Source organism: Stegostoma tigrinum, chromosome 20, assembly GCF_030684315.1.
Source record: "Stegostoma tigrinum isolate sSteTig4 chromosome 20, sSteTig4.hap1, whole genome shotgun sequence".
NCBI lineage: Eukaryota > Metazoa > Chordata > Chondrichthyes > Orectolobiformes > Stegostomatidae > Stegostoma > Stegostoma tigrinum.
Genome location: NC_081373.1, coordinates 52,122,161 through 52,144,363, shown reverse-complemented (window position 1 = coordinate 52,144,363; position 22,203 = coordinate 52,122,161). Strand labels below are relative to the sequence as shown.

Genomic DNA, 22,203 nt, shown 5'->3' with positions numbered 1-22,203 from the left:
TTGCGTGTGTGTGAGATAGAGAGGTGTGTATGAGTGTGAGAGAGAATTGCGTGTGTGTGTGAGAGACAGAGAGAATTGTGTGTGTGTGTGTGAGAGAGAGAGAGACTGTGTGTGTGTGTGTGTGAGAGAGAGAGACTGTGTGTGTGTGTGTGTGTGTGAGAGAGAGAGAGAGACTGTGTGTGTATGTGAGAGAGAGATTGTGTGGTGTGTGTATGTGAGAGAGAGAGACTGTGTGTGTGCGTGTGTGTGTCTGTGTGTGTGTGCATGTGAGAGAGAATGTGTGTGTCTGAGAGAGAATGAGTGTGCATGTGTCAGAGAGAGTGTGTGTGCGTGAGAGAGAGAGTGTGAGAGAGAGAATGTGTGTGCGTGTGAGAGAGAGAATGTGAGTGTGTGCGTGAGAGAGAATGTGAGTGTGTGTATGTGTGTGTCTGAGAGAGAGTGTGAGTGTGCATGTGTCAGAGAGTGTGACTGTTTTTGTGACAGAATGTGGGAGTACATGCGTGTGAGAAAGAGAATGTGTGTGTGTGCTTGAGAGAGAGAATGTGAGTGTGTGTATGCATGTGAGAGAGAATGTGTGTGTCTGAGAGAGACTGTGAGTGTGCGTGTCAGAGAATGAGAGTGTGTGAGAGATAAAGAGTTGCGTGTGTGTGTGTGAGAGATAGAGAGGTGTGTGTATGTGAGAGAGAGAGGTGTGTGTATGTGAGAGATAGAGAGGTGTGTGTGTGTGAGAGATAGAGAGGAGTGTGTGTTTGAGAGATAGAGAGGTGTGTGTGAGTGAGAGACAGAGAGAATTGCGCGTGTGTGTGTGTGAGACAGAGAATTGCGTGCGTGTTTGTGTGTGTGTGTGTGTGTGTGTATGTATGTCAGAGAGATAGAGAGAATTGTGTGTGTGTGAGAGATAGAGAATTGTGTGTGAAATATCGAGAGAATTGTGTGTGTGTGTGTGAGAGAGAGAGATGGAGAGAATTGTGTGAGAGAGATGGAGAGAATTGTGTGTGAGAGATGGAGAGAATTGTGTGTGTGAGAGAGATGGAGAGAATTGTGTGTATGTGTGTGTGAGATCTAGAGAATTGTGTGTGTGTGTGTGAGAGATGGAGAGAATTGTGTGTGTGAGAGAGATGGAGAGAAGTGTGTGTGTGTGTGAGAGAGAGATGGAGAGAATTGTGTGAGAGAGATGGAGAGAATTGTGTGAGAGAGATGGAGAGAATTGTGTGTGTGAGAGAGATGGAGACAATTGTGTGTGTGTGAGATCTAGAGAATTGTGTGTGTGTGTGTGTGTGAGAGAGATGGAGACAATTGTGTGTGTGTGTAAGAGAGAGAGAGAGATAGAGAGAATGAGTGTGTGTGTGTCTGAGAGAGAATACGTGTGTGTTTGTCTGAGAGAAAATATGAGTGTGTGCGTGTGAGAGAGAATGTGAGTGTGTTTGTGCGTGTGAGAGAGAATGTGAGTGTGTACGTGTGAGTGAGAATGCGAGTGTGTGTGTGTGAGAGAGAGAATGTGAGTGTGTGTGTGTTTGAGAGAATGTGAGTGTGTGAGAGAGAATGTGTGTGTACGTGTGCGAGAGAATGTGATTGTGTGTGTGCTAGACAGAGAGAGTGTGTGTGTGTGTCTGAGAGAATGTGAGTGTGTGTGTGAGAATGAGAATGAGTGTGTGTTGTAAGAGAGAATGTGTCTGTGTGAGTGTGTGCGTGAGAGATAATGTGAGTGTGTGCGTGAGAGAGAATGTGTGTGTGTGTGTGAGAGAAAATGAGTGTGTGTATGCATGTGAGAGATAATGTCTGTGTCTGAGAGAGACTGTGAGTGTGCATGTGTCAGAGACTGAGTGTGTGAGAGACAGAGAGAATTGCGTGTGTGTGAGAGACAGAGAGAATTGCGTGTGTGTGAGAGACAGCGAGAATTGCGTGTGTGTGTGAGACAGAGAATTGCGCGTGTGTGTGAGAGACAGAGAGAATTGCGTGTGTGTGTGTGTGTGTGTTAGATAGAGAGAGTTGTGTGTGTGAGAAAAATAGTGTGAATTGTGTGTGTGTGTGAGATCGAGAGAATTGTGCATGTGAGAGAGAGCATTGTGTGTGTGAGAGAGAGAGAGAATTGTGTGTGTGTGTGTGAGAGAGAGAGAGAGAATTGTGTGTGTGTGAGTGTGTACGTGAGAGATAATGTGAGTGTGTGCGTGAGAGAGAATGTGTGTGTGTGAGAGAATGTGAGAGAGAGAATGTGTGTGTGAGAGAGAGAATGTGAGTGTGTGTGTGTATGAGAGAGAATGTGTGTGTGTGCCCCAAGAGGATGTGAGTGTGTGCTTATGTGAGAGAAAAAATGTGTCTGTTAGACGGACAGAGAAAGTGTGGTGTGTGTGAGAATGTGTGTGTGTATGTGTGAGAGTGTATGAGAATGTGAGTGTGTGTGAGAGAGAATGTGTACGTGTGTGAGAGAGAGACTCTGTGTGTGTGTGTGAGCGAGTGTGAAAGTGTGTGTGTATGTGTGAGTGTGTGTGTATTTGAGAATGTGTGGGCGAGAGAGAATGTGTGCGTGCGTGTAAGATAGACTCTATGTGCGCACATGCGGGCACACTTGAGAGAGAGAGAGACTGTGTGTGAGAGAGAGAAAGAATGAGACTGTGTGTGTTTGAGAGAGAGAGCAGGAGAGACTGTGTGTGTGTGTATTTATGTGTGTGTGAGAGAGAGAGAGACTGTGTGTGTGTGTGTGTGTGTGTGAGAGAGAGACAGAGAATCTGTGTGTGCATGTGCACGCATGGTGGTTTGTGTGTATGAGGCTGTGTGTGTGTGCGTAGACAGTGTATGTGCGCGTGCGCCACCGTGTGTGGATATGTTTGCGTGTGACAGAGCCTGCGTGTGTGCCTGCTACAGATGACCCCACCACACTATATTCTCTCTTTCCCTGTCTCTCACGCATGCACGCACACACACACTCACAAACACTCTCTCTCACACAAACATACACACACGCACACTCTCACAGATCCTCTCTTGCACACATACACGCTCTCTCTGACACATGCACACTCACACACTGTCTCAAGCGCACACACATACACATCCTGTCTTTCTCTCACTCTGTAGCATGTGGAGACAGTTAATGTTCAGCTTTGTGACCTTTCATCAGAACATGTTCTCTTTTACTACATTTGCAGTGTTTATTAAATCTTTATTTAGCTTAGTTTCAAAGTTTGTCCAATAATGTCCTTGTGAAAGGCATTGGAATGGTTCACTGCATTAGTGCAGTATAATGCAAGTTATTGTAGTGAAACTATCTTTAGATTTTTTACATTTTTTTATCATTGTTTTAACACGCTTCAACCAAGCTTTATTGATTGATTTCACAAGTGGTCATATTTAACAAGTAACTTTTACATGTGTCAACCAGTCACATCATTGTAAACAATCTGTATAACAGCCTGCTAAATCTGTCAACCGTTAATGTGTGAGCTTGTCAAAATGCAAAAAGCGTTTATGAGACAGGCTGCTGAGGCCAAATCGCCTGTTTTTTTGTGCTGGCTGTTCACAGTGTATTGATGCCATCTTGTGGCAGAATATTGATACTACATCTGTTCCAATCGGTGCTATCTTCACTATGGCAATTGAAATAAGTAGGAATGGATTGTGCAAATACTAAAAATGTTTAAGAAGATTTATGTGACGGGCATGATTATATTTCTATAAGGAGAAAATCTGTTTCCTGTTTCAGGACCTCAAATACTAGCATTGAGTTCTGCCACTTGAATACTAACATGGATGCTCACTCGACTGGAATATTCTTCCTGCATCTAGCCTGTCCAGTTCAATCAGGATTTTATGTTTCTCCCCCCCACCTAATTCTTGTAAATTCCAGTGAGTACAAGGCCCGTCGATCTAGCCTGCCTTCATATGTCAGCCCTGCCATCCTGAGACTCAGCCTGGTGAACCTTTGCTGGGCTCCATCATTAGCAAGAATTGTTAATAACATGATCAAGCAGATTGATTATCAATCAATAAATCTTAGTAAAAGCAGGAGATTTTCTTGATCAGCCAGGGCCATGTGGGAGCTGCAATGCATACAGGTTGTTGTCACAAGCAAGTGTCATCCCTGTTCTGTGGGACTACTGCACAAACACTTACTCTCAGTAGGTCTGGCAGCATTCTGGACAGTGAAACTGGGTTTTGAGTCTAATATTATATATTCAACTCAAAACATTTACCTCTGTTTCTCTCTCCACAGCTCCCGTCATCCCTGCTGAGTATTGCCAGCAGTATTTTATTCATTCATTCTGTGGCCATCTCAGCCAGCATTCATTGTCAATCCCTAAGTACCCTTGAGAAGGTGGTGATGAGCTACCTTCTTGAACTTCTATGGTCCATTTTATGTACACCCAAATGCTGTTAGTGTTCCGGGATTTTGACCAAAAGATACTGAAGGAATGGCAATATATTCCCAAGTCAGGACAGTGTGAGGCATGGAGGGGCAATTTGTAGACAGTTGTCCTTAGCCATCCAGAAGATAATGGTCATGGTTTTGGAAGGTGCTGTCCAAGGAGCTGTGGTATATTTCTGTGTGCTTCTTGTACATGGTACACACTGCTACGACTGAGTATGGTTGGTTCAGCTCGGTTTCTAGTCAATGGTAACCTCCAGGATGTTAATAACAATCAACTCAATGATAGTATTGCCATTGAATGCCATGGAGGTGATTGGCAGATTAGATTGTTAGAGATAATCATTGCTTGGCATTTGTGTGGTACAGATGTTACTTGTCACTTTTCAGCCCAAGCCTGGAAATGTCAGGTCTTGCTGCATTTGGACATAGACTGCTTCTATATCTTAGGGATTGCAAATGTTGCTGAATGTTGTGCAACCATCGGTGAACATGTCCACTTCTGGTGGTTGGAAGTTCATTTATAAAGGAGCTGAAGACAGTTGAGCCCAGGACCCTAAGAAACTCCTGCATAGATGTCCTGGAATAGTGATCACTGATCTTCAATAACCACAACTGTCTTTTTCTTTGTGCCAGGTATAATTCCAACCAGTGGAGAGTTTTCCTCCAAATTCCCATTTACTCTAGTTTTGCCAAGGCTTCTTGATGCCACCCTCAATCAAGTCTGGCCTTGAAGTCAAGGGCCACCACTCTCACCTTACCTTTGGAGTTTAGCTCCTTTGTCCATTTTTGAATCAAGTTAATAATGAGACCAGGAACTCAGTGGCCCTAGGACAACCCAAGCTGACTGCCAGTGAGCAGATTATTGCTGAGCAAATATTGCTTGATAGCAGAGTTGGTGACTTCCATCACTAACTCACAATTGGGAGGTAATTGACTGGATTAGATTTGTTTTGCTTTTTGTGTACAAAACATACCTGGGCAATTTTCCACATTGTCAGGTAAATGCCAACTTTGTGGCTGTACTAGAACAGCATGGCTAGGGACATGGCAAGTTCTGGAGTACACATCTTCAGTACTACTGCCAGAATATTGTTAGGTTATGTAGGCTGTGCAATATCCAGTGTCTCCAGCCATTTCTTGGTATCATGTGGTGTGAATAGAATAGGCTGAAGATTGTCATCTTTGATACTGGAGATCTCTGGAGGAGGCCGAGTTGAAACATTGACTCAACAATTCTAGCTGAAGATTGTTGCAAATTCTTCAGTGCTATCTTTTGCACTGATATGCTGGGCTTCCCCATCATTGAGCTGGATATTTGTGGAACCTCCTCCTCCAATGACTTGTTTAATTATCCAAGGCTGGATGTGACAGGACTGCAGAGATCAGCTGTAATCAGTTGGTTGCATAATTGCATAGCCCTATCTATCACTTGCTGATTAGGCTGTTTGGCACACAATTAGTCATGTTCGTTAGCTTATCAGGTCTACGCTCCATTTTTACATATGCGTAGTACTACTCCTTACATACCTCCTGCACTCTTCATTGAACCAACGTTGAACTCCTGGCTTGACGTATTAGTTGAATGGGGGAAGTGCCGGGAAGTGAGGCTGCAGATTGCATTTGAGTGCAGTTCTGCTGTTGAAGGCTGATGGCACCTCATGCATGCCCAGTCTTAAATTGCTGGATCTTTTCAAAGTCTATCCTGGTGATGATGCCACACAACATAATGGAGGATATCCTCAATGTGAAGATGGAACTTTGTCTCCACAATGACTAATATTGTCGTGGAAAAATGCATCTGCAACAAGCAGATTAATGTGGATGAAGTCAAGTAAGCTTTTCGCTGCTAATTCTCAGTCTACAGCATTCCCTGTTAGGAGTCGACCTGCTCTGTCAGTCATCATGCTGCCAGCCTTGATCATTGAAGTTCCCGACCCAGTGTACAGTCTATGCCCATGCCACCCTCAATGCTTTCTCAAGTGGTAATTCATTAGCTGAGAGGGTTGCTATGTCTGGTGATCAGCAGGTGATTCCTTGCCCCTGAGACTTCATGGGTCCAAAATCAATGTTGTGGGTTCCCGGGACAACTCTCTCCTCACTCTACACCATTGTGCTGCCACCTTTGTTGGGTCAGTCCATTAGGTGGGACCGAATGTACCTAGGCATGGTGATAGTGTTGTCTGGGACATTTTTTAACGATATAATTCTGTGAGTATCAAAATGTTAAGTTGTTGCTTGAATTAATGTGCAAGACAGCTTTCCTAATCTTGACACTATCTCCAAGATGTTGTTCAAGGTGAGTTTGTAGGGGTAACAGGGTAATAGTTTGCCTTTGTTGTTTCCAATGTCTAGGTTGATGCCATGTTGCCTGTCCAATTTCATTCTTTTTTTGAGAATTTGTAATGATTGATGTAAATGAATGCCTTTCTAGGCCACTTTGGAAGCCAATTTAGAGTCAACCACATTGCTGTACCTCTGGATCACATGTACGTCAGATCAGATAAGGGCAATCGATTTCCTTTCCTAAAGGCCATTAGTGAACAGATGGTTTTTTATGACAATCAACAGTGATTTAATGGTCTTTAGATTTTAACATCAAGATTTGTGCCATAGTGGAGCTCTAACCTGGGTCCCAATAATGTTACCTGGATTGCTCATCGAGTGACAATGCCACTACAACATTGCCTACCCCAGTTTGATTTCAAATTTTCGTCGATTTTTCTGTTCAGTCCACAATCACTGCAAGCTGGAACTGTTTCGACAAATCAGGCTGTGCTGAATTCAGGGCCAGAAGTCCAATGTGGAAGAACAGTGCCTTAACCTGTGCACTGCCCAGTTTCCTCATACTTTTTAAGATACTCGCACCATAGCGGTTGGGTCATTTGGGCTCTCCCCAAAAGCTAAATATCAGTAAGTTAACAGATCATATGGTCTCGGTGTTGTAGGTGCAGGTATCACCTGGTTCGTGACAACATTAACTAGGGGTGCACTGAATATGTGAAAAGTTTCCCTTTGTTTAGAACATGTCATCGCTGTTATTTTTGGATTCTTGTATGGAAATCCAGGAAAAGTTACTATAGTTTCCTGCTTTGATTGAGCATATCAAGAGGAAAGATTGTTGAACATGTGATAAGTTGCTCATAGCAACTCACTGACTGGAAATTTGCACATCTCCTTGGTTGTACAAGCAACTGCTGGATAGACTAGAATCATAGAATCCCTACAGGGTAGATTGGGCTGAATGGCCTCTTTGAGCCTACACCGACTCTCCCAACAACATCAAACCCAGACCTAGTGCCCCACCCCATTCCCATAATCCCACACTTACGCTGACTAATTCACTTGACTTGCATATCACTGGAAACTGTTGGGCAAAAGCATGGCCAATCTGTCTAACCTGCACATATTTAGACTATGGGAGGACCAGACCATGGTCTGGTGGCAGAAACCCATGCAGATTCCACAGTCAACCAAGGCTGGAATTGACCTTGGGTTCCTGGTGCTGTCATGCCACCCATTGCCACCCATTGCCACCTATGCCTGATCACACCTTAAGAGAATGGTTGGAATGACCTGCCATCTTCACAGCAGGTACTTTTGTAGGACATTCCTTTGTTAGAATTAGGCTAATTATTTAATAAGGGAAAAGTGCCAAAGGAAAATATTAATGGTCTGTTTTGATGTGGTATCATGCCAGGATCCTACATTTCCAATTCCTTTCTATACAGTACCGTGATATATTAAATTCAGTACTCTAAATATATTTGAAAGTTAAATAGTTTCATTTGAAAACAAAAGATTAAAACAACAGCCTTTACCTCAATGCCACCTTTAAGCTGCAGTCTCATGTATATTTCTGTGTGTACTGTTTATTTGCAAGAAAGCCTGCTTGTGATAGACCAGAATGTTTGCTTCTTAACACACCTGCATCCACCTGGTCAGGTAGATGGGCCTTCAGTCTTTTGTTTCATCTGAAAGACATTGTTAGAACATAAAAGCCATTACGGTCTGTTCAAGAATTCAATCCAAGGAGGTGGGAAATGATTGTATTTGATTAACATTTGTGTTTTGTGTCTGTTCAGTATAACTGTTGTTATCATCATCAAAGCATCAGTGGATTTTAATATGCAAAGATGGTTGAGTATAAAGTTTAAAATCTCAAACCTGCCCCACTATGTGTTTTACAAAGACAGGTTAAGGTATCAGCTTAACTTGGCAATGTTGACCATATTTAAATGCTAATGAGGCAGGCCGTCCCTGGTTTAACCTACTTTACAGAATTCACTTTGTTTAGCTGAGAATCCCAGACCTCAACGAAAGCTGGCAGCTGAAGGGAAGTGAAGGTAAAAGCCTTTGCACCTGTTTGCTGGAAAGTGCTTCCAATTTCTTCACCAACCACTTCCTCCACTATTCTCCCTCCCCAACACCTGAAAAGGCCCTAGAGTCAGGTCCCCCTCAGATTTGGGAATTGGATCTTTTCTTCCTTCAAGTGTTGAGGTTTGTTGCTGTTATTCCAGTTCTTGATTGGAGTAGCTAAGGGGTGTCTGTTACAACCTGATGGAGGAGAATCTCTCCATCTTCAGCACACTGTAGAACATAGAACAATACAGCGCAGAACAGGCCCTTTGGTCCTCGATGTTGCGCCGACCTGTGAACTAATCTAAGCCCCTCCCCCTACACTATCCCATCATCATCCATAAGTTTATCCAAGGACTGTTTAAATGCCCTTAATGTGGCTGAGTTAACTGCATTGGCAGGCAGGGCGTTCCACGTCCTTACCACTCTCTGAGTAAAGAACACGCCTCTGACATCTGTCTTAAATCTATCACCCCTCAATTTGCAGCTATGCCCCCTTGTACAAGCTGAAGTCATCATCCTCAGGAAAAGACTCTCACTGTTCACCCTATCTAATCCTCTGATCATCTTGTATGTCTCTATTAAATCCCCTCTTAGCCTTTTTCTCTCAATGAGAACAGACCCAAGTCCCTCAGCCTTTCTTCATAAGACCTTTGCTCCAGACTGGCAACATCCTGGTAAATCTCCTCTGCACCTTTTCCAATGCTTCCACATCCTTCCTGTAATGGAGCGACCAGAACTGCATGCAATATTCCAAGTAAGGCAGCACAAGCATTTTGTACAGTTGCAACATGACATCACGGCTCCGGAACTTAATCCCTCTACCAATAAAACCTAACACACCGTATGTCTTCTTAACAGCACTATCAACCTGGGTGGCAACTTTCAGGGATCTATGTACTTGGAGACCAAGATCCCTCTGCACATCCCAACTACCAAGAATCTGTCCATTGACCCAGTATTCTGCCTTCCTATTATTCTTCCCAAAGTGAATCACCTCTATCTTCATTATCTTCCCATTGACTTCCTCATCTGATGGATAAAAGACAGAATGTTCTGAATCAAAATTGAGTAGCTTCAGAAAGGATAACAAAGTGTGAAGCTGGATGAACACAGCAAGCCAAGCAGCATCTCAGGAGCACATAGCTTTTGTGCTCCTAAGATGCTGCTCGGCCTGCTGTGTTCATCCAGCTTCACACTTTGTTATCTTGGATTCTCCAGCATCTGCAGCTCCTATTATCTCTGATCACAGCTTCAGAAAGGATAGTGGATTTGCTGTTGCATTGATCACTAATGGTCTCTGGGCTGAAGCAAAGCATTAATCTGATTCTGATCTTTTACGACTGTTGACCTGAATGAACAAACCCAGAAATCGGACTTGTTAATTGCTGAGACCAGGTTGACTCATTGTTCATTTCAGAATGTCGGTTTTATTTAAGAACATTTTAGCCAAATGTGATCCTTAGAAACATTGAGACTGGTATTGCAACTTAACATAAGAATTTTATATTTAATGCTTAGTTCCCAGGCAGCCAGGCTAGAGTTGGGTAAATATTTCATATTATTTTAGCAGGGTTCTGTGCAAGTCATCATTGCAACTTAGTGTTGGTGAAATTGGTGGCCATCTTTCCAATATTAGCAACAGTGACTTATATAGCTGTAAAACACCTTGGGATGCCATAAGACCATAAGAAATAGGAACAAGAGTAGGCTAATTGATCCGTCAAGCCTGCTCTGCCATTGAATAGGATATGCCTCATGTCCACTTTCCTGCATTTTCCCCATAATCTGTGATTTCCTAGTTTCTGGGGCCTTTAAATACACAATGAAAATGCAACACTTTTCATAGTTTTTTGTTACTTTCTCATTCAGATTACTTGATGGTATATGTTGTGGTTCCATATAGATCAGGCTAGAGCCACTGAGGGCAGGGAGATGGTTTCTTGGGGTGAGAGATTTGAACTGTGATGATAAGTTGGAAAGGCTGGAGTTGTCCCTTATAACAAGTTCAGATACAGCAAACAACAAAGTTACACACCAGCTGAAGGAATAAGGTCTAGGGAAGACTAGGTTTTGGACAAGAATTACAGGGGACTGTGAGGAATTTTTTTTTCTGCAGTGGGTGGCAATGACCTGAAAGTCTTTCATAGAAGGATGGCAGGAAAAGAGAGGATCTGTATTTTCAAAGGGAAATTGGACAGGATTGACTGTATTGCTCTTCAGAGAACCTGAATGCACTCAATACGTCAAATTACCACCTCAAGTATTGACACTACTGTCTTGTAGGGCTCCAATATCCAGGAAAAAATTGACTTTGAGACTCGGATGCGGGAAGGAATCTGCAAACTTCTTGTTGCCTCCACCCAACGGGATCAGGCGCTGCATGCTGCAAAAAATCTGCTTACCTGTAATGCTCGAATCCGCAGCTACGTGGCAGAGGTACAGAGGTGTACTGAGAAACAAACCCTGCCCAAAGTGACAGGGAGGTAGGCTGGAACTCATAATTAGTAGGTTTTTACTTCTCCTTTTTCCACTTTGTTCCTTGATTGCTGCCATTTCAGCTTATATCAAATTGCTTAATGTTCCATTGTAAACTGAATATATTTCAGAATCTGAATTGAACCAACTTTATAAATAGTGTTGCTACAAGAACAGATCAATGGCTCAGAATTCCACAGTGAGAAGCTTACCACCTGATTCCACAAATTCTGTCAACCATCTATAAGGCAAAATGTGATGAAATAGTCTCCATTTGCCTAAATGGGTCAGGCCCCATTAACGCTCAAAACACCGGACACTATCCAGGACAAAACAGCCCATGTGGATCTGTTCCTTGTCTGCCATCTTAAGAATTCACCCCCTCTGCTATTTGTGCTCATTGTGAGCAGTGTGTGCCATCTACAAGATATACTGCAGTCAATCTCTCGACAGCACCATTCCAAATCCCTTTATCTCGAAGGACAAGGGTAGTTGATGCATGGTAACACTAACACATACAACTTCCCCTCAAACTATAAAGTGTCCTGACTTGGAATTATTGTGCTGTTTCTTCACTGTCAGTGGCTCAGAATCCTGGAAATCCCTTCCTGACACCACTGTGGATGTCTTTACACCACATGGACTGCAATGATTCAAGAAGATGGCTCCCCACCACCTTCAAGGGTCATCAGGAATGAGCAATAAATGCCAGTTTAAACTGAAATGTCCACATCCAATGGAAGAGTAATATTTTTAAAAATAAGGAAATCCTAAGATCCCTATTAAATACTTTTATACAATAGAGTGTGTCTTCCCACCCCCCGACCCTGCCCCTGCGTTTTCACTGAACCTCAATTTCTGCAAACACATCCTCACTCACCACTATTCAAATTTGTACAAGTAATTAAAATTGTGAAAATATATGTAATGGAAAGCCATGTAGGATATCCACAAAAAATGCCATCGAGTGTTTTGGAAAGGAATACCACTTGTTGGATATTATTTGAAAATGTGCCTGAAAGGTCTGAATCTTTTCATGCCACAGAAACAAATCACCCTTTCTTCTTCGTGAAGAATTGTAAAGACCTTTCTGAGATGGCGCTTTTGTACTTCAAATGTTGTCTTGTGAGTACTGTAAATTAGAGACCATATTAGCAGTTCAGTATGTTATAATCAAATGATAACAGCAGATTTTGCAAAATGTTAGATACATGTCACATGCTGCCATTGTGAGCAGTGTATTAGTAACTTGCACTTTTCGAATCCGTACATATGAGACCATATTTACTGTTTGCTCTCTCTTTCCCACAGGTTGTCAGACACTGAGATAAAACAGCATTCAGCATGTTCTGGAAAAGTTGCAATATCCGGTACTACCATTTGTGTATCTACGTTGTATTTGTTTTAAATGCCCTTTATGAAGACTGCCTCTGATGTTCCCATGAAGAGAAGCTGAGCCAATTGGGCCTATGTTCTCTGGAATTTAGAAGAATAAGAAACAAGCTTGTTGAAGCTTACAAGTTTCTGAAAGGCCTTGATAAGGTAGTTGCTATGAGCGGCCAACCTTTAGGACTGAGATAGGAGAAATTACTTCACTCTCAAAGGGTGGTGAATCTATGGAAACTATTAATCTCAACCCAAAAGGGTGTGTGTGCTCCGGTGTTAAGTACATTTAAGGCTGGGTTAGACAGATTTTTGCTGTCAGTGAATCTAATGCTGTGGGGAGCAGATGGAAAAGTAGAGCTCAAGCCGAACATCTGCCACAACTGCATTAAATGGCAGAGTAGGGTCGATGGGCCACATAATTCACTTTTATTTCTTGTGGACTTGTGTTTATTTCTGCTGTCATAGTATTACAGCCTACCTGTCCCTGGCCAGTTTTTATCCTTGCAGAAACATGAATTCATCCATGCCTGTTTTTTGATTCTCTTCAAGTCCTATTTACTGTCTGCTCACTGACTTACATCAATTTCCAGTCGACCAACACTGGAGATTTAAAATAGTCTTCTTGTGTTCAAATCCCACCATGGTCTTACCCTGTCAGTCTCTGTAAACTTAACCAGCCCCACAATGCTCTTGACAACTGAGTGCATTAAATTCCAGCCTCTTGTCCATTTCCCTACTTCCCTCGTTCTAAGCTCTAGAATTTCTGTGTCTACATCTTAAAATGCTGCATTAAACCTATTCCTTTGGTCATTTAATAATCTAATGTATATTTCAGTGTCATCATTGGTTTGATGCTCCTGTGAAATGTTGTGGAACATTTTACTATATTGAAAACACCAAATAAATGCAATTTAAGTGATCACTTACATGTTTGTAATTCTAATACTCTTTAGTACTAACCTTGTTTGTTTTTTTAAATTTCCAAATATCTTTATTCTGGTAATGCAAGGCTTTAAGTTGACTAATTCTTTGGCTATGCTGGGAATCGGACACACAAACATGAATGTTGAAATTGTCCATAAAGCTTTTTGCACCTTGACTTGATGCCTGCTTCTCAGTACAGCCTGGCCTGGTCAGATGTTTTACAGATAGTTTAGTCATCTGGCTACCAGCTGATTCATCTGAATGCTACATTGGTCACTCACATTCATCGACACTACCTATGTCAACCTGTCCTGTTGTGATTGCACCTTTCACTCTGATGTGATGCTTTAGCTCCTCCTGCTGTTGCGTGAACAATAAATAGTATATTTTCCTTCAGCCATGTAAAATTGAAATTTGAACCTAAACTGCGCAATTTCTGTTTGCACAGTTGCTGTACTATACTATTGTCATTAGTGATTATATTTTCTCACTGTAGATATTCGAATTCCATTAATGTGGAAAGACTCTGATCACTTCAATAACCGAGGCAGTAAGTACTCAAAAGCATTGTTTGTTTTTGACTCTTTCTCTTTTCCTGTGCCCTTTCTACTTTGGCATTAACTTTTTCTCCCTGTGTTAGAGAGCCCACGGTTTGCCATGTTTTGCTTGGTGAAGATTCATACTCAGATTTTTGACACCGAGATGGTTATTGTGGATAAGACGCTTACTGACATCTGCTTTGAGAATTTGATGATTTTGTAAGTATTTAGAAACTGTTTTGCATTGCATGTGCTCTCATCCACTGACCATAAATGAGTAAAGGAAATACATTACTTTAATTCCTAGTTAGTTTTTGTATTTCTTGAGAGGAGACCTGCATTTGTATGGCACCTTTTCATGACTGTAAGATATTCCAAAGTGTTACCAATCAAGTATGTCTGAAGTATGGACATTTTTGTAAACAGCAGCCAATTTAAAAGCAGCAAGGTTAATGAACAGCAATGACACAAATAGCAAGGTCATCATCACTGTTGCAAGAGTATTGTTGACCAGGACACTGGGGTGCATTTCGCTTCCCTGTTTAGAATATGTGCCATGGGGGCATTTACATCCACCTAAGAGAGCAAACAGAGCCTCAATTCAATACCTCATCCAAAAGCTTTAGGAGTTCAAATTCCAGCTTCTATAATAGTATGGAAATTTTCAAGTAATTTTAGGATAAGAGGCTAGGGTGTTTGAAGGACTCCATACACATTCTGAATGCACAGGATCCAAGTTATGTTTGCACAAGGACTGACCAAATGAAGTGTTATAGCTCAGGCTGGTTACCACATTTCAAGAAGGATACGTCGGCTTTGGAACAGTTGCAGCACAGATTCACCAAATGAAAGTGAAATTAAGAATCATAGAATACCTGCTGTGCATTAGAAGCCATTCAGCCCATCCAGTCTGCACCAAAGTGCAAAGAACTTCCCACCCTATCCCTGTAACCCCACATTTTTGCTGTAGTTAACCCACCATAGCCTGCACACTACAGAGTAATTTAGCATAACCAATCAACTTAAATTGCCTATCTTTGGTCTGGGGAAGGAAACCGGTGCATCTGGAAGAAACAGACTTGGGAAGAACATGCAAACTCTACACAGGCAGTCTCCTAAGGCTGGAATCAAACCCAGGTCCCAGGCATTGTGAGGCAGAAGTTCTAATCACTGAGTCACTGTACCGCCCTATTAAACAAGTTAAATATGAATTCAGGTTGCATACATTCGGCTTATGTTGCCTTGGTCTTAAAAGTTTAAGAAGCAATCTAATTGCATCGTTTAGAATGATTAAAGAATGTAATAGCGTAGATAAAACAATTACTTAGTTTTGTGGAATCCAGATCAAGGGGATCACAACTTTAAAGTTACTGTGATTGCATCTTGCCAAGTGGTAATCTGGACCACACTTCCCCCAAATTGACATAGTGACTGGGGGGTATTCAAAAAATTCAAACCTGAGATTGATAAATTTTTGTTAGGTAGTGCAGCTAAAGGACAGTTGAAGCACAATAGGTAAATTGAGTTAAAAAATTAATCGCAAGTGATCTTATTGAATGGTAGAACAGGCCCAATGGGCTAAATGGCTTGCTCCTGTTTTTTGACTGAAATTCGGCTACTGGACTGCTTTACTTGGTTGCACTGGCCATGTACACAATGCCTATATTAATGACGAGGAATGAATCAGTAAGGCTTTCTTTGCTACTGAAGCTCGGCATCCTAAATTCCATTTCACTTTTCCAATCAGTAGTTATTCTTTCTCCAGTGAATCTGTCTTTTAAGGAATGGACAGTTCTTAACCATCCTTGATAATATTTAATTTTGCTTTTGGATGTCACCACTAAAATATTTTTACCTAGAATGCAAGCCACTTATCTCAGCTGAGTATTGAAGTTTAGACAGCTTGTAGCTGGTCGGAGGGCAAATCTTTGAACAATCTTTGACTTATTTCTTCACTTCGATTAAAGTGTACAATTTTTTTCTTACAGCGCAGAAAGAGTCCATTCAGCCCACTGATGTTTGTACTGACCTTCCAAAGAACACCCCACCCAGATCCACCCTGGCAACCCCACATAGGGTTTTGCCATGGCTAATCCACCTAACCTGCACACCTTTGGACAGTGGGAGGTAACCAAAGCACCCGGCAGAAACCCATGCAGATACTGGGTGAACATGCAAACTCCACACAGAAACCCACCCAAGTCTGGAATCAAACCAGGTCCCTGGCACTGTGAGACCACAGTGCTAACCACTGTGCCACCATGTCACCCTAAATATTTCTAAAATATTACGATCCATGTCCCACTGGAGCAGGGAATTTTGCAACCAATGCCATTAGTTAGACTTTGACTCTCACCCTTTGGCAGAAAAATGCTTTTGAATGGCAGTGATTAATAATTATCATTTTAAAAGTATGCTAATGCTGTTAATGATCAGACTTCATATTCTGTGACATGTTTAATAGGCAATTAATGTTCACTTCCATCAAGGCCTTTAGTAAAGAGTCTAGTGATGAGAAACTGTTTCTGTAAAGCAAATAGCAAAATTCAATGAATTGACAAATTTTTGGAGATTCACATCTCAAGTGATCTTTTAATTGGACTGTGTTAATCAATTTTGAGCATTAATAACGCTCAAAATTGATACCATGCTTTTATTTTTCCTGCACGTTCCAACTTCGACCAGGAATTAATATAGAAACATAGAAGGTAGGATCAGGAGGAGGCCATTCGGACCTTCGAGCCTGCTCTACCATTCATCACAGTCGTGGCTGATAGTCCAAATCAATAGCCTAATACTGCTTTCCCTCCATAACCTCTGATCCTATTTACCCCAGGTGCTATATCTTGTCACCTCTTGAATACATTCAATGTTTTGGTATCAACTACTTCCTGTGATAATGAATTCCACAGGCTCACCACTCTTTGGGGGAAGAAATGTCTCCTCAGCTCCGTTCTCAATGGTCGACCTAAATCCTCAGACTGTGACCCCTAGTTCTGGACACACCCACCATCGGGAACATCCTCCCTGCATCTATCTTGTCTAGTCCTGTTAGAATTTTATGAGTTTTTATAAGCCTCCCCCATCATTTATCTGAACTCTAGCAAAAAGAATCCTAACCTAGTTAATCTCTCTTCACACGTCAGTCTTGCCATCCCCAGAATCAGCCTGGTAAAGCTTTGCTGCACGCAATATTCTAGATGTAGCCTCACCAAGGTTCTGTAAAGCTACAACAACACATCGCTGCTCCTGTACTTGAAATCTCTTGCAATGAAAGCCAACATACCATTTGCCTTCTTTACTGCCTTCTGCACCTGCATGCTTACCTTCAGCAACTGGTGTACAAGGACACCCAGGTCCTGCTGCACACTCCACTCTCCCAATTTGCAGCCATTCAGGTAGTAATCTGCCTTCTTGTTTTTGCTTCCAAGTGAATAACCTCACCTTTATCCAAATTATACTGCATCTTCCATTGATTTGCCCACTCACCCAGGGCCGGTGGGGCGGTGGTGGCGTACCAATAACTGACTTCTTTTGGCACTGTTTCTTTGCAGTGATGACGTGAAGCCAGATTTCGAGTTGAAGTTGGAAGTGTATAGTTCCTGCGTGGAGGAGGGGAGTTCAATTATCAACACTCCGAAGAGACTAGCCCGAAAACTCAGCACCTCTCTCAGCAGATCAACAGGAAAGAGACGCACATCTGCTCTGCAGAACGGAGACCTTGACTCCCTCCTACTTGCCAACCCAGTAGTTGTGTGAGTTCTTTTCAAAATTCAGTATGCTTTTTCAATGCAATTGTACTTCGAATTGACAGAAGCGTTAATTGACTTTTAATTTCAAGTAAAGTAATTAAACTGAACAGACATATCTTCTATGAAGGCAAAAGGTCACAGGTACTGAAAACCTGATGGGTCAGGTGGCATCTGTGGAAAGGGAAACAGAGTTAACATTTTAAGCTCAATGGAGAGCTCTGAAAGGTTAACTCCAACACCACTTCTTCAGTTTCAAATTCCTAAGACTTTTTAAAGAGTAAGTTTTCTTGTAAAATCAGTGTTGTAGTTCTCTGGTCCTATGTTTGGAGTAAGATCTTGTTAAAATCTGTCCCTGAATGAATTAATTTGTCTGTTGAGATGATTCCATTCTTTAAGATGAGTAAATAGTGAAGAAAAGCCCCTTCTTCATATTTATGATTACATTTTTGCTAATTCCTTCTCCATCCCCACCGTATCCCCAACTCTACCCACTCTCACCCCACTCTCCTCCCTGCCCCAATACTGCGATGATGGCCGTTGCAAAGTTGCTACAAAATGTGAAAGAGGCAAATACAGATGTGTCTGAAGAGGACTTTTCACATTTAGGGTAGTACCTTATAATCTTCTGTGACAAAGCTGTGGCTTTAATAGGCTATTTTGTTTTTTTTAAGTGAGGTTTTCAGGCGGGAATGATGAGCTCACTAGTTGGAAGGCCAGCTAAGTAAACAGCTTGTGAGACCTTGGGATTCTTTTAAAATTGGAACAATAGAAGAGCTTGCGTGGGTGTGGTCAAGATCTCACAGAACCAGGATTTTTAGTTAGCTTTCAGCAGTTGTTGCTAGGGCCTCAGAAGAGCTGGAAGACAGTGAATCTCTCCCAGCTGCTACTCTCTCTCTCAGAAAAAGATTTTGGATTTGAGAACTGCATGTGAGATAATCTGTTTTCTGAATAAAAACCGAAAGAACTGCGGATGCTGTAAATCAGGAACAAAAACAAAAGTTGCCAGAAAAGCTCAGCAGTTCTGACAGCATCTGTGAAGAAAAAAGTCAAAATTAACGTTTCGGATGAGACATTTGTGTTGCTATCAGAGAAGGTATCTGGGGAGTATGTTGAGATGAAAAAGGCCTCTTAAGTGCATACAAGCTGGTATCAGAAGTCTGCAGACAATGTTTCAGGGATCTAATGAGGGAACCTGGTCGGAAGTACATTGAGCTTGAAAGGATCGAAAAGAGTAATTTTGATAGGTGGCAAGAGCATTGCAAATAGATCAAACATATGACACTCTCAGATGATTATTTTGAAGGAGTTCAAAAATTCACTTCCTGAAGTGTTGAGAACTCATGTGGAAGAACAGAGAGTTAAAACTACAGGATTAGCAGCAGAAATGGCAATGATTATGAGTTGGTTAAAAAGTCAAAGTTTGGCTTCCGACATCATTTTCAATCTGTGTGGGATAGAAATTGGAGAAAACAGAAATCTTCAGGTGGTAAAGGAGGAGAGGATCTCATTGAAGATAGTAAAGTTAGTTTACCACAAGATAAAAAGGAAATCCCTGAGGGGGAAAGAGAGGTAAAAAAGTTCAGGTGTTTTCACTGTAATCAGGTAGGCCACATGAAGTCACAGTGTTAGTGATTGAGAAAAAACACTGCGAAGACGAATGTGGGAAAACAAGATAAGCCATGAATTTTATTGAAGTGGTAAGGGAAGGTACAGTGGAATCTAAAAAGAATGTACAACCTAGTCAGGGGTTGGTTGAGAAAAAAGTGCCAGATCTCTGTAAAGAATTTGCTTGTCGGGGTAAGGTTTACTTGTATATCCCAGGAAGAGCAGGTAAAGAAATTAAAATTTTAAGAGATGCAGAACTATGTCAATCTTTGAGAAATGAGGAGATATGTAATTCAGAAGAAACTATGGTGCGAAGAGCAATGTTCCGTTGTGTAAAATAAGGTTGGAGAGCCTGGTGAAAACTATTGAAGTGGTGGTAGGAGTAATAAAGAAATTCTTGGTCCCAGGAATACAGTTTAGCTTTGGTAACGATACAGCTGGATCACAGGTGGGAATGATGCCTACTGCAGTTGAAAAGCCAGTGGAAGATCAGACAACTGAAGTGTTACCGGAAGTATACCCTGGGGTTTTTCCTGTCTGTGTGGTAACATGGTCACAAAGCCACAGATTGAAGCAGGAGGAGAAATCCAAAGAATAAAGATAAGGAAATCGAAGTTAATTGTCAGAAACTACATTTGATTGAATGGTTGAGAAGACAGGGGAGCAGCAATGGCAGGAGTGTCTGGAGGTAATTCAGCAGAATTTCATGGAGTAATGTGCATACTAATGGGACGACGATCATCTGTGGCTGATAAGGGAGGTCAGAGGCAGCAGAGCAGCAAAAAAAAGGCATATAATCTCCTGAAGATTTGCGGGAAGCCAGAGGATTGGGAAGCCTTTAACAACTAGCGGAGGGTAACTAAAAAAGCAATAAGGGGGAGAAGTTGAAATATGATAGTAAGCGAGCTAGTAATATAAAAGAAAATTGCAAGACTTTTTTTTTCAATATATGGAGGTTAAGATTGAGGCAAGAGTCAGCATTGGACCACTGGAAAATGAGGTTGGAGAATTAATACTGGGGATCAAAGAAATGGTGGATGGACTGTATATGTACTTTGCATCAGTTTTCACATTGAAAGACACTCGCAGCATTCTAGAATTTCAAGAGAATCAGGAGGCGGAGGTGAGTGTAGTGGCCATCACTAAGGAGAAGTTGCTGGGAAAGCTGAAAGAATTGAAAGAGGATAAACTACCCAGACTAGATGGACTACATCCCAGAGATCTGAAAGAGATTGTAAAGGCATTGGTGATAATCTTTCAGGAATCAATGGAATCAGAAAGGGTCCCAGAGGACTGGAAAATGACTAATGTAACATCGCTTTAAGGGGGGAAGGCAGAGACAAGAACTTGTAGGCTGACCTTGATCACTGGTAAGATTTTAGCATCCATTATTAAAGTTGAGATTGTGGACTACTTGGAAGTGCATGGTAGAATAAGGCTGAGTTAGAATTACTTCATCAAGGATAGGTCATGTGTGGCAAATCTGTTAGCATTCTTTGGGGTGGTAATGAGCAAGTTAGACAAAGCAGAGCCAGTGGACATGACCTTTTTGGAATTCTAGAAGTGTTTTGACAAGGTACTGCACAGGAGGCTGCTAAATAAGGTAACAAACCATTGTGCTCATGACAAGGCATTAGCATGGATAGAGGATTGTCTGACTGGCAGAACGCAGCGTTGGGATAAAGGGATATTTTCAAGATGGCATCCAGTGACTAATAGAGTTCCACAAGGCTCAGTGTTGGGACCACAATTATTCATGTTATACATTAATCTGAATAAAGGAACAGAGGGCATTGTTGCTCAGTTTGTGGGTGACAAACGTAAGTGGAGGGATAGGTAGTGTGAGGAAGCAGACAGGTTGCAGAAAGACTTGGACAGGCTAGGCGAGTGAAAAGAGAAGTGGCAGCTGGAATACAATGTAGGAAAGTGTGAGAGTAAGCACTTTGGTAGGAAGAATAGAGCTGTAGTTTATTTTCTAAAAAGGGGAAGTCTTTAGAAATTTGAAGTTCAAATGGACTTAGGAGTCCTAGTTCAGGATTCTCTCAAGGTTAACATGGAGGTTCACTTGGCAGTTAAGAAGGCAAATGCAATATTAGCATTCATTTCAAGAGGACTAGAACCAAGAGTAAAAATGTACTGCTGAGGCTCTATATGGCTCTGGTCATATCACACTTCGAATACTGTGAGCCGTTCTGGGCCCTGTATCTAAGGAAGGATGCGTTGGCACTGGGGAGGGTTCAAAAGAGGTTGACAAGAATGGTCCTGAAGATCAAGGGCCTGTCATATGAGGAGCAATTGAAGACTCTAGATCTGAAATGGATGGAATTTTGAGGGGTGAGGGGGATCTGATTGAAACTATGAGAATACTGAGAGACCTGGATAGCGTGGACATGAAGATGTTTCTACTAGTAGGAGAGATTAGGACCTGAAGGTGAAGAGACAACCCCTTAGAACTGTGATAAGGAGGAATTTCTTCCACCAGAGTGTCATTGGTCTGTGGAATTCATTGCTGCAGAAGGTTGTGGAGGCCAACTCATTGAGTGTCTTCATGACAAGATAAGTTCTTAATTAGTAAGGGGGTCAAGGACTATGGGGAGAAGGCAGGAGAATGGGTTGAGAAACATATCAGCTATGATCAAATGGTGGAGCAGACTTGAATGGCCTACTTCTACACTTATGTCTTATGGTTTAATGAAGATGAAGTTCTTTGGATAGCTTGCGTGGAACTCATTGACTCTAGAAGGGACCAGAATTCTGCTTTCAGTGCACCAAGGCAACCGAATCAATAGCGTATTTG

At 41.9% G+C, this 22,203-nt stretch overlaps 1 protein-coding gene across 6 annotated transcripts in view; it reads left to right on the top strand.

Annotated features, from left to right (window-relative positions):
- Positions 1-22,203, top strand: part of rtkn2 (rhotekin 2) — a 72,697-nt gene that overhangs the window by 32,290 nt on the left and 18,204 nt on the right. For 2 of the 6 annotated variants that reach the window (XM_059653160.1, XM_059653163.1), the window contains 5 exons: positions 11,009-11,208; positions 12,512-12,570; positions 14,007-14,060; positions 14,151-14,268; positions 17,604-17,804. In XM_059653160.1, coding sequence (XP_059509143.1) covers positions 11,048-11,208; positions 12,512-12,570; positions 14,007-14,060; positions 14,151-14,268; positions 17,604-17,804 — 593 coding nt within the window. In that variant the 5' untranslated portion in view covers positions 11,009-11,047. The other 4 variants (XM_059653161.1, XM_048551137.1, XM_059653162.1 and 1 more) reach the window with 4 other exon arrangements.